The 12,941-nt window shown below is 32.6% G+C and overlaps 3 protein-coding genes across 3 annotated transcripts; 2 read left to right on the top strand and 1 right to left on the bottom strand.

The window, feature by feature from the left end:
- Positions 1–1,144: 1,144 nt before the first annotated feature.
- On the top strand, positions 1,145–1,922 carry MONOS_14096 (putative DDE superfamily endonuclease; the record flags this gene model as incomplete). Its single annotated transcript, XM_067866868.1, has 2 exons — positions 1,145–1,549; positions 1,902–1,922. The coding sequence occupies 2 exons, from the start codon at positions 1,145–1,147 to the stop codon at positions 1,920–1,922; spliced, it is 426 nt and encodes a 141-aa protein (XP_067730249.1).
- A 5,930-nt stretch (positions 1,923–7,852) lies between these two features.
- MONOS_9383 (uncharacterized protein) lies at positions 7,853–8,890 on the top strand (the record flags this gene model as incomplete). The annotated part of the gene is made up of 3 exons (XM_067879880.1): positions 7,853–7,967; positions 8,144–8,313; positions 8,549–8,890. 3 exons carry the CDS (start codon positions 7,853–7,855, stop codon positions 8,888–8,890), a joined length of 627 nt encoding a protein of 208 aa, XP_067730248.1.
- A 1,588-nt stretch (positions 8,891–10,478) lies between these two features.
- MONOS_9384 (uncharacterized protein) lies at positions 10,479–12,069 on the bottom strand (the record flags this gene model as incomplete). The annotated part of the gene is made up of 4 exons (XM_067879881.1): positions 10,479–10,715; positions 10,873–11,549; positions 11,981–11,988; positions 12,056–12,069. 4 exons carry the CDS (start codon positions 12,067–12,069, stop codon positions 10,479–10,481), a joined length of 936 nt encoding a protein of 311 aa, XP_067730247.1.
- Between the last annotated feature and the right edge of the window lie 872 nt (positions 12,070–12,941).

The following is a 12,941-nucleotide window of genomic DNA, read 5'->3' as shown; positions in this document are numbered from 1 at the left end:
TTGATCAAATAATCGTCTTCTTTTTCAGAATCATCTTTTCTTCGCTCTCATTTCAGCTTTTGCAAATAAATTGATGACAATTGTTGTAATAAATGTCATTTATCACTATGCATCAATGGTTTGCAAAATATCACATTTGGAAACTGAATGTTCTTGCATTGGGCAGTTCGTTTATTTTGAAATCAGTTCTCGAAAATGGAAAAATAAAATTAAAGTAATGTCTTTCATCTTTAGCACACCATTTGCAAATAGCAACTTCGAACTTATAAATTTTGCTTTTGTATTATGATATGGCTTCATTATGCTGTTATAGTAATATATTCAAACTTTTGAAAATATTGTCAGTTGAAACAACTTATATTTAAATAAATCATGAAATTTGGTGGATCAGTAAATTTCCATACATAGCATTGAATCTTTGCTGTCTTTAACTTTTTTTTTTAGACAAGAAAAATGCGTTTTTTAATATTTAAGAAAAATAATATGGGTAAATTTTTGTTGAAAATAGAACTTATGCGATTTGAACAAGTCATATATTATTTGCCTTTGCTAAAGCAGATAAGTTTAATATAATGCAAATTAGATCGAGACAAATCGATTTGATTGAGTCAATGCAAATTACTATAATTGTGCGTGCGAATATGATCGATAATAATTGTTATTAATGGGCGTTTTTGTATTTAACTTTTTTGAAACTACATCATTCATGTCACAATCTCCATTTTTCGATATTTTGAAGAGCGTGGAGAAAAGAAATGTGATGCCATCTCATATAGATATGAAATCTGATGAAGATCAGCAATCAATCATAGATAAATTTTGTTAAAAATTTACTGACCCATCTTTCGGTTTTCACCGACTGACTGGGTTTGTTCGTTATGAATTCGACTTGCTTCTTCGTCTTCTCTCATCATCAGCCCAACCTCATCGTGGAAGGGCAAAATCAATCGAATCTTTGGATGAACAACTTTTTCTTTTGTTAGTTTTTCTTCACCACCGCTCCATTTCTTTAACTCACGTCATATCTCAATCAAAACACGAATCTCAAACATCAGCTGTTCGACTTCTTCATTCAACAGCATCAAATTTAAAACCTCAACTTGCAAATCTTTTTCTTTCATTTCGTCCAGATCGATTAGAGCTAATGAAGGAGGTGGGAATTGTGCTTGACTGCACAGTTATTCCTACAAACAGACCTGGAGGGAGGTTGGAGTTTGGAAAAAAATACTACTCAGGGAAGCATCACATCTATTGTGTCAAGGTGGAGGTGGGAGTGAACCCCAAGGTGGGGACAGCAAGTACAATCAGTTCTATCTACTCTGGGTCAACTCACGATTTCACTATTTTCAAAGAACATTACCCCACATTTGTTCAAAAGCTTGGAGGAGCAAAGATTTTGGCCGATTCCGCTTTCAAAGGAGCGAAACCAGAGCTTGGAGCGATTATAACGAAGCCAGTTGGAACTTCTGAGCTCGCATCTCATCGTGTCATTGTTGAAAGATTCTTTGGAAGGCTTCAAACTCTCTTTTCTGTCTTCCGTCATCCGTGGGTTTTTGAAATGGAGCGGGTTGGGTACTATTTTTCAGTGGCTTGCTGCCTTACAAACTTTCATATCTTGTACAATCAACTCACAAATAAGGATTTTGAAGCAAATTCATTGTTTTTGGAGGAGTTATATTCGAATTACTTGAGAAAAGTTGATGCAAAGAAGGTGGCTAATGCTAGATATTTCGCCAAAATGAAAAATAAACTCAATCCAGAAAATACCCAGACACCCACAATAACTACAATTTTGGCAGAAACAGGAGGCTTATCTTTCACTTTTTTACCATTATTTTTTATTTTCTTTGACTATTTTTTCATTTTTATAAACAACATTTTATCATATATTTTTATTTTAGATGCTTCTGATGATGATCTGAGGTCGTTCGAAGCAGAAAAAGCGAAAGAAAGAAGAGAAAGAGCGAATTGCGAAGTTTTGGAACAAAGAAGTGAGCAAAGAGAACATGTTTTGGAAAAAGAAAGAAAAGATTTTGATGAAGATCAAAATTGTGATAATTCACAAGCTTGGCACCTGCCACAGCAATGGAAATCTATTAGTATTTTTTCTCCATCTTCAACTCAGCCTATTCCTTCATTTACACAAACACAACCTTCTTCTTCCTTTTCATCATCATCTTCATCTACTGCTTCTTCTTCCTCTTCTGTTGATTCAAAACAAAATAAACCCACATCTGTTCTCCAATCGTTGCTGAATAAAAAGTGAATATCATTAAATTTTTCTTTAACTTCTTTTTTCAACCATCTCATCTTTTTAATAATCTCTATTAATTAATATTTCCAATTCTGAATTTATTTTTTTGAATGAAAAACAAAAATTGTGTTTATTTATAAAATTTCTATATATTTGTTAATTTTCTATACAAAACATACTAATAAATATGAAATGAAACAAAAAAGCAACAAAAACAATAAAGTTAACGAAATAAGATCAATATAGCTATTTTGCTATCAAAAATACAGATATAAAATTGATTTCAACTGTTGATCATCTCTCGCTCGTGTTTAAAACGTTAGTTTCAAATTGTTCATTATGATCCGAATCGGAATAAGAGATGTTGAAAATAAACAATTTACACTAAAAACAATCAAAAAAAGAAATCACAAACTTGTGGTATTTGAAAGATCTGCCAACTTAGAAGAGAGTTTGAAAAAATAAGTCAATATCTTGATCGAAATTGACTCATAATTGTTAATAAAAAGATCAAAAAATGATCTATTCAAATCAGATTTGATTAAGTCAAATCAAATAAGATTGACTAGATGCAAATTGATTAAATCAAATTAAAATTATGAACTCAATTCGAAAAAGTTCAAATGAAAATGAAATCTTTAAATAATGACGTAACTATTCAACGATGTTTATTGGAGTGGAAACAAAATCATTCAATTGATAAAATAATAATTTTAATTATTATTATTATTATAATAATATTAATTAAAAAAAAAAAAAAAATAGAAAATTAAAAAAAATAAAAATAAAAAAAACTCAACATTGGTTATGTCTTTCGACCAATATTGCTCGCTTTATTTTTTTTTTTTTTTTTTTTTTTTTATTTTTTTTTTTTTGTCGCAGAGGCCTTATTTTGAAGATCACTTTTGAAATCAGATTTTATTAAACAATTATTCCTAATGAATGATTTGCTTACAATAATAATTACAACCTGGGTAATTATTTTTGTAATCATATTTTTTCAAACAAAATTTTCGGAAAGAAAAACTTCATTGAGCATTAACAAATTAACACTGAAAAATGAAATGGCTTTTTAAAGATGTCTTCATCTTTATTTCAACAAAAACATTTGTTTGTGAAACTATTGGAAAGTATTTTGCACTAAAATTCAAGATTTCTTTCCAAAGACTAACAACCTTTGAAAAAACAGCGTTCCGAAAAAAGTTATGATTTCAAAAATAATCACCCACCTTTATCAAAACATTTTATTTTTCACTTTTATAAGTGACCGCATCCGATTGTGATTATATACGATGTATATTTTCGGGTAAAAATTAATAATAAAAATAATAAAGACTGTTCGATTTCAGCTTAAAAATAATTGAGTCAAGAATTATTTTTCTAAAAGAACTTCCAGAAGAATTCCTATTGATCAATTTCAACAAACAATTTTCACTGTTTTGAAATTCTTTTTGATGTTCTGATAGAACTGAGCAAAGTATTAAAATTTCTGAACATATTTGATTCATGAGGACATGAACAAAGGCTGCTTGAAACTGCATTTGTGTTTCTCAAATTTTTCTACAACACTATTCTTAATGATTCCATTTATCTCCTTCTGTTTTTCCAATTATATGACCATCAAAATCATTTTGCATTCTCTTTCTCGAGGAGAAATTATATTTCTAATGGGTAATTCTTCAAGAAAAGTCGCAACTGTTTAATTTACAGATTAATCAAAATTTTCATATAATGCTCAAATTTTTATAAGTATTCACCTAACTTTGCTTGAATGCCTGAAATAGCTTTATCCAGAAATATATTCCATATTAGTGTAATTTGGTGTTCGCGAACAAAATTTTCATTAAAATATTAAATATTTGATTTGTTTGAAAATTATACGGTTGCGACTTTACAAAAAATTTCACCCAAATGAATGTCTTCTATAACTTATTTTTTCAACTTGAAAACAGAGAAGTTGAAGTCAAATATCCTCACATTTTTTGAGTTGTATTTTCTTCATTCACATATTTTAATAAATATTTTGAAACATTTATTTTTCATAAATAATGATGACGTGAGAATTTGAATTGCAGAAGATGGAAATAAATGACGATTTATAGAATGTCAGAAAAAAGTTTTTTTCTGACATATGCATTTAACGTGTGTGAAACGGACGAGAAATAGAACCTCTATTCATGTTATTTGGAGCAATATTTAAGCGTTTGTGAAAAAAGAACAAAGTCTGTTTTAAACTTTTTCAGTAAAAGCATAATTGGCCTTCCAAAACGATGAAAAAATACACCGAAAAATTGAGAAAAGCAATAAAAAATTATTTTTGTGCTAAATTCAATAGTCAAAAAAAAACACTACATTTGTGAACAAACATGTTTAATTTTTTTATTTTATTTTTATTTTTTTTTTCTGAGCAATATCATTTTCATTGATATAATTGTATTTTCATATTAATTATTTTCAAACAGTTTATTTTTGCTTTTTTCAAATTAATACAAGCATTTTTTTATAATCTTGTCATTTTCATAAATGCTAATAATAAATTGCATTTCATGCACCTTCGAACGTTCAACATATGGGGCAAAATATTTCACTTCAAGCATTTTCATTGAAAAATTATGCACTTTTCGTTGACTTTTTGTGATAAAAAAATTTGTAAAAAATGGGTTTGTTTTTTAAAATACATGAGAGGAAACACAACATGATGTTATTATATCAATGATGTTTGTAAACAGATATGAAAATCTAATTTATTTTAAAATCTGATAAAGTTTAAAAATGTTATAAGTGAAACAATTATTTCATGCTTTGTGCATAAAAAGCTTGAAAGTTCATATTTTCCCCCATATTTACAATTTTTTTTCACATATTTATTTATATTCAAAATTTCCAAAAATGATAATTCAAAAGAAAAAAAGAATGCAAAATTTGGATTTTGTTCAATATTCAAAAGTGTAAATGAAATTATCCATTTCCTATGAATGTTTGAATTTTGAAATTGGGTGATTATTTTTGAAATCATAACATTTTTCGGAGTGTTTCAAATTCCAAAATTTTGATACTTGGAAGAGGAATTATTCTTTTGAAGGAAAAAATAACAAAATAATTTATTTAAAAAAAGCGATATTCGAGAACATATTTTAAAAAAACAATCTTTTGAGCAACTATGACTTTTCAATATCGATTAATCTGCATTTCAAGTGAAAACTCAGACAGAAATTATTGGTTGAAAAAATATGAATTCAAAAATAATTTCACAATTGTTATCCAAATATCTTGTTGAAGTGGTTTTTATATTTCTTTTTTCTTTTTTCTTTTTCATTTTTTCTTTTGACTTCTTTTCACTTTTAATTTTTATGAAGTGGAAAATGGTTGAAGGAAATGCCGAACATTTTCCTTCTCTTCACCCAGGGTTTATTTATGAAGAGAAATATAAATACTGCACAAAAAGTCTACAAGAAAAAAAGATGATCAATCAAAAATAATTTCTCTTATTGAATAATTTTTTTTTTTTTGACTGATTAAAAATATTGGATCGACTGAGAATTTATTTGGTGAGTCAGAACTTTAAGGATCATTCAGAAACTCGTTTTTTTTTTGGATTTTTTGTGATAGAATGATTAAATACAATTTCATAAAACATGCTAGGGGTGAATTTTTCATTCTTGCTAATATTTTTTTTCAATGAAAAAAATCAAAATTTCGAAAATATAATGGCTATTATCAAACAAATAAAAAAAATTTTTGTTTGCAAGTTGAACGATTTTTGGAAATTTCATTGTTTGGAACAAATAAATTTGTGAGAAAAAATCTTTCGATTCATATGAAGTCAATTAAAGATGTTTGAAATTTTTATTGGATTGTTTTGTAAGTTTTTAAGGAAAAATATTTCGTGAAAATGAACTTTTCGGGTTTCGTTCTGCTTTAGGGTTTTCCTTCGAATCGAAATTTTAGGTTTTGAGTTTGCGTTTAATTTTTGTCTATTATTTTTATGAAGAGGGTTAGTGTTTAAATCAAAAAATCAATTTTTCACACACGAAAAACGAGTGTTTCAATGATTGCGCAAGATGAAAGGTGAAAATAAAAAATACTTAAATGAATTGAGAACTTTTGTTATTTTCTTTTTATATGGTGCAAAATATTCTGCTTCAGGCATTTTTATTGAAAAATTATACACTTTTGATTGACTTTTTTCGATCAAAAAACATGAAAAAATAGTTTTTTTTTTTGACATTTGTGAAATGTTGAAAAACTTGATGTTTTGATTTCAACGATGCATGTTTACGAATCTGAAAATAAAATTCATTTAAAAATCAAAGAAGGCGAAATAAAATTATGAGCAATACAATTTTTCAGTTCCTTGTGCATAAAAAGCTTGAAAGTCCGTATTTTCCCCCATATAATAAAAAAAGAAAGCTTTGAATTATACAAAAAATTTAAATAATTCATAAAAAAGTTGATTTCAATTTTCATCATTAGATATTTGTTTGATCATAACCATAATATTTTTGAAATTTTGATTCTTTTCATTGAAAAAAAAGGATTCTGAAAATGGAAAATTCACGCCTTGCATGTTTTATAATATGGCAAAATTTTTTTGAAAAGTTCCTCGACTTTAATTTTGTCCCACAAAAGATCACGTATGATCAAAAAATGTTGATCATTCCGTTCCCATACAATATATATATATTTGTTTATTTATTATTTTCTGAGCTTATTATTGAAAAATAATATACAAGTTTGATGATATCATATGAACTTTAAACGTTTTTTGCAATACACATTTGAAAGAAAATGATTTTCAGCTATTTGAATCAAATGATTTTCATATTCTTATTTCTTCATTTTCATTTCATATATTAGAATATTCATTCTGAATTTATTGACATTTATTAAGTTTTAATCACTTTCTTATGAAGAAAAACAAATAAAATTGATTTTCTTGAATTCAAGAATTTTTTAATAAGAAATCATCAAACATGAAAAATTCATCAAAACTTCACTCGTATCAATCGAAAGTTATTCAAAAAGAAGTTTTCAAAAGCAATTATTAATGTAATTCTAGAACATTGTGGAATGAAGCATTATTTTTCAAAATTTATTACCATTCGCTTCAAACTCAAAAAAAACAAAATTTTCTCAAATTTAGATTCAAACAGTTTGTTTCAACTAGTTCTTTCTTCTCAAAATGTGCCTTTTTCTTCTCCGTTTCATTTTGTATTAACGCATTATCAAAAGAAATCCTGCTTCAAACATTTTTAATTACACAAAAAAGCAGGTTTTATCTGCTGTTAACAGTTCTGAAACAAATGAAAATGTTGTGTCAGTATCACTATTAGAACTGCCAATTGACATGGAGTGGTATCGAAAAAAGCCTCTTGTGGCCGATTCAGCGCAGCAGTCGTATCTTCGCTCAGCGCCTTCGTCTTCATCTTCTTCAACTTGAGCAGCACGCTGTTCAGCTTTCCATTCCAGAGGCGGAAAAGCGAAGAGAAGAAGGCAACAGGAGATGATAAATCATTATCAGCCCCTGCAATTTACCCTTCGGATGCGTCGGCTGTGACGAAGTCATTCATATCGATAGCAGCGATAAACGACATCGAGATGCGGCTGCGGATTATGGTGCCTGAGGTGGATGGGGCGTTTGCGCGGAACATACCACTGTCGCTGCTGATGTTGTGGGAACATGCTGTCACGTGGCTTGCTGTGCAGTTCGTGGGTATTTTGGACATATGCAACGAAAAGCTTTCGGAGATGATTTCAGTTTTGTTTGCGAATCCGCTTCATTCACAAGCAGTGACGTCAGGAAAGAAGATGTGGAACAAGCATATCTTTATGGTGATGGATCTGAATGCATTCATGTTGATATGCGTTATGTTTGACCCTTCACTGCAGATATGGTGATCGCCTCAGTCGAGGCGCGTGGTGGTGAAGCTGGACGACGAAGTTATGGGGAGAGGGGCTGCAAAGTAATAAGTGGGGGAGATTGTGGAGAAGGGGTTGTCGGAAGCGGGGCTGAGGATGGAGGATGTGGTTCTGACACCTGCAGCGATTGCGTTGGCTGTGTATGAGGAGCGGGAAGAGGCAGAGGAAGGAGAAAGGAGAGGCAAAGAGGGAGAAGAAAATGGAGGCAAAGATGGAGGGAGAGAGGGAGGTGATGGGAATGAGGAGAAAGGAGGGTATCCGACAGCACGTAGAGAGTTTGTGGAGAAAATCAAAGAAAACCATGTGAAGCTGGAAGAAGCGATGGCTCCGCTGGTTGTGGAGGCTCTTGAGCCGGCTCAGCTGTGATTTGTGAAGGCGGGGGTGGGGACAGAGGATGAGGCTGAGGCGTGTGCGGACAAGCAGCATCCAGTGGAACCAGAAGTATACAGTTCTTCTCCATCTGATAGTATCCAACAGGAGAACAGGAGAGCAGAAGAAGAAGCAACAGATGTGTATTTGGGCATAACGTCAGATGGAAGTTTAGATGGAGTGGGGAAAGATATCGAACAGGTGGAAATGTTGACGAATGATTTGAGGATGAATGAGGAATCGTGTAGAAAGGGTAGTTCGATTGATTTTGAGAAGGAAGAGGAGGAAGAGGAGGAAGAGGAGGAAGAGGAGGAAGAGGAGGAGGAGGAGGAAGAAGAAAAAGAATGAGATGAAGAAGACAATGAATTTCAAGAAGAAAAAGAAGAAGGGGATAAAGTTAAAGAAGGCAGAGGAAGAATTGCATCATCCATTTTATTGGATGTTTGAGAAGGGTTCAAAAAAGGAGAAGAAGGAGAAAGAAAAGCAGGGGGAAGAAGAGAAGAATAAGAATAAGAAGAAATGGAAAAAGAGGGTGAAGAAGGCTAATAAAATAGAGAAGAATCAGAAAGAAGAGGAGGAGGTGGACAAGAAGGAGTGGAAGAAGCTGAGGAAGAGGCAGAAGAAATAGTAGAAGAATTAAATGAAGAAGAAGAGGAGGAGGAAGGAGAAGAAAATGAAGAAGAAGATTGAGAAGAAGAAGAAGAGGAAGAGGAAGAAAAAGAGGAAGATGAAGAAAAAGAGGAGAAGTATTAGCAAGCCAGTTTTGTGTGATATGCAAGTTTTGTAGCTGTTGCAAGTGCTGATGTTGATGTTGGTAGGGGAATTGTGACTGAAATGATTGAAATGTTTGAAATAGCTGTTGGTTTTGCAGTGGGTTTAGTTGATTTTGCAGTTGAAATTGCTGAATTTGCTGAAGTTGCAATTGATTTTGTTGGTTTTTCAGAAGAAGAAAAAATAGAGGAAGAGGAGGAAAAGGAAGGGAAAAGGGAGTGCAGATAGAAGAGTAGGATGTTGTGGTTGTCCTATCAGGTTGAGAGATTACGAGAAGTGTCTTTAACTTTAAAGGCAATCAGCAAATGATGCTTTTGCGCATTGCAGACGGGCAGACTTTGGATGCGCTGGGAGAGCTGTGCATGCTGCTGACCATAAGCTGTGTCAAGATGAAATGAAATGGCGGAGATACGGCTGAGGAGCAAAGCCGAAAAGGAATCTGACTTTGGAGCAGTGCGAGCTCCTCATTGAGCATGGGACAGAGAAAGAAGCAGTGAAAAAGCAGGCTATTGTGGAAGACTTTGTGGTTATGTTTAACGCCTAAGTTGAATAGTTTGAGCACAAAGCAGAGGAGAACGAGTTTGTGTGTGGTATCTTTATCAGCAAGGATGAACTGAACCGTATTGTGAATGTGCAAATTGTGATGAAGCAATGGTTATTGTACTGTGGAGTTACAGCGTCGTTAGGTATTGCACATGGATGATTCAGTGAAGGTAAAGTTCACAACGGAGAAGGGAATCGAGGTTGTTCGGCAGTTCATTGAAGGAATAGAAGAAGGTTATGCGAAGGTGATTCTGAGCAATTATTCAGCTATGCTGTCAGTGCATGCGTTTGAGTGTGTGTCTGATGGGGCGTCTGATGCAGATAAACAACTGATTTGGCAGGGTGAGTGAATGGAGGCAGAGGTGCAGAAGGCGGGGAAGCGAGTTCATTCAACATGTCAGACAAGAGGCTCGGTACAGAAGAGGAGTTTATTTGAGAAGACAGTGGAAGTCTGTTCAGACGATGTGTTTACGCGGCTATAATGCTTCGTACTCCATTTCTAACCGACCACGCTTTCTCAGCGGTTGTTCCTATGGATGCTCCCAAGGAATTGAAGATGGCAGCAGAGGATGTGCAATACAACTTTGTTTCTTCATCACATCTTCTTCTTCTGCTGCTGCTGTCAATGCAACTGCTTCTGCTGCTCTTTGCGGAAATGAGGAAGAGATGACACAAGTTGCGAAGTTCCGGCAAGTCGAGTTAACGAATAAATACCGAGATCACAAATGTCAACGCTTGGCGTTTTTTCTATATGCTCTGAGTGAGCAACACCATTTCTTCCTGGTTTATACGCTGTATCTATTTGGGTGTAAAGGAGATGAGGCGGATAGGGATGCATGTGAGTATATGACGGTTGTTCCTTTTGAGTCCGAACATGCGATAAAGCGAGCTAATAATTTTGTGGCAGCTGCGTTTGCAGAAAGGTTAACAGACATTTGTGTGTGACAGGCAAGTGTGGAGATAATGATTGAGATAATCTGAAAAAAGTGTAATTCTCTGAATTGGAACAAGGATACAATAACAGTGCTGTTTGTGAGTGTGATGGAGGCAGATGTTCTGAGAGAGCGAGCAATGATTTTCTTGCGGTCGGATGGCGATGAAGGAGAAAAGGAACAGGATGAGGAAGAAGAAGAATGAGAAGAAGAAGGAGAAGGAGAATATAGATGAGAAGAAGAAGGAGAAGGAGAAGATAGATGAGAAGAAGAGGAAGAAGAAAAAGAAGATGAAAGAAAGAAGATCAGTTTTGACAAAACTGTTTCAGCGCTTGCTGTTATCATTGCAGAGCTTAATGACGAGCTGGCATCGGAAATGGCCCAGCAGCTGACTTCATCGTTTCCACGGATCCTATGCTTCTTTCTGGCAAAGGTCAGTTCATCGTTCATCTGAATCATTCCACTGACAACAACTTTCTTTTCACTTGTGAGTCGTGTAAGGGAGTGGCCCAAGGTCAAGCAAGTGAATTGGACGATCCCACAGCGCGATTGATCAGATGCCTCGGTGTTGCTCACATGAATTTCTTCGGGAGTTGGGAGGAGATAGATGCACAGAGGAATGGTCACACTGTTATTTCCATTGTCGTAACCTCCCGCTCTGTCAGCAGAATCTGATGAATCTGTCACACACGAGATCTTTTTCGATTTTGCAGTCACTTCAAGGTTTGGAGAAAGAACAAAGATATCTTTTCCCCACTTGGCTGTGTTTGTTCCAAATGAATAGGATATCAGGAAATTGGGGTTTTCATTCAATAATCGAAGAAGGATTCCTCCTCCCAATCCGTTGGATGCTGAACAAAAGCAGCCATCGAAATTACATCCTTCCACATTCACTTCATTTCCTTTTTCTGCGTATTACATAATCGACGCTCTGTTCTTTGAACTTATGCTTCAATATCCTGATATTGCTCTCGAAATCATATCTCTGTCTATTATGAAATTGAAAAAACAAATGCTGGATGTCAACTGCGAATCTTTCATTAAAAAAATACATGTTCGAATAATAAATTAAGAATTAAAAATTTTTGTAGAAATGAAATGCAAACAACTAAAATTTATCAAATGATCAAATGTATCGAATGCATGTCTTCAATTTTCGCATTGATGTCAAGTTCATGTTCATATTGCAAACGAAAAATTCTATTCGAATGAAAATTAGAATTTACATTGAAAATCAAGTTTATCAGGAAATAGAATCAAAACGCACCTTGGAAATTTCATTTATAAATAACTGCAAAGAAGTTCAATCAAGTTACACCCTTTTTCATTGAAAAGCAAATATTTTAATTTTGATCAAAAAATTTGATACATAATTTTTTGGCATCAAGAGTTTTCTTTCCATAAAGAAGTTTGCAACGAACTGATAAGCATTATAGTGAATTTTTTCGTTTTTGATGAGAATAATGGTAACGGAGTGGTTTTGAATTAACCACAATGGGTCAAATTTTTGATCTGATGTCACTTTTCAAAAAAATTTAGACATATTGTATAAATTGCAAGTGGGCAGATAACGAACGGTTTAAAAAGTCTTTTCACATGTTTTTATTAATTTATACTATTGCTAATGAATGCAATTATGATATTTCGAAAGTGATTTTCGTATAATAGTGATTAAAAACTGAGAAAAGCTATCTTTAAAATCCAACAGGAGTATTTATTTACAAAACTTCCTCACTTTTAATTAAAAACCCTAATCAGTTGATTAATTGAAATGTTTTCGTTAAACATAACCCTAATAAACACATTGTCAAAGAAGAAATCCTTATTTCCAATAAAAACCAAAAAAAAATTATTTCTCCAATATATCTATGGGGTTCGATCATTGATTTTTAATAACTCCTGCTTTATAAATACAAAAAATTTTTTATTTTTTCTCGAATGTTTTTCCTATTTGAGAATTTAAACATCCGTAAATAGGGTTTTCAATGTAAATTGTTCTTCTCAAACACAATTTTTATACCGGTCGCTATGTACCCTCATTCCCTATTAAATCATTCCATCACAAAAAAATCCAAAAATAATCCAAAAAAAATTAAAAAAAAATCCAAAAAAAAATCCAAAAAAAAATCCAAAAAAAAAAAAAAAAAAAAAAA

The sequence above is a fragment of the Monocercomonoides exilis genome (assembly GCF_001643675.1).
Source record: "Monocercomonoides exilis strain PA203 chromosome Unknown scaffold14-1859848, whole genome shotgun sequence".
Lineage (NCBI taxonomy): Eukaryota > Preaxostyla > Oxymonadida > Polymastigidae > Monocercomonoides > Monocercomonoides exilis.
This window is presented reverse-complemented; position numbering and strand designations above follow the sequence as displayed.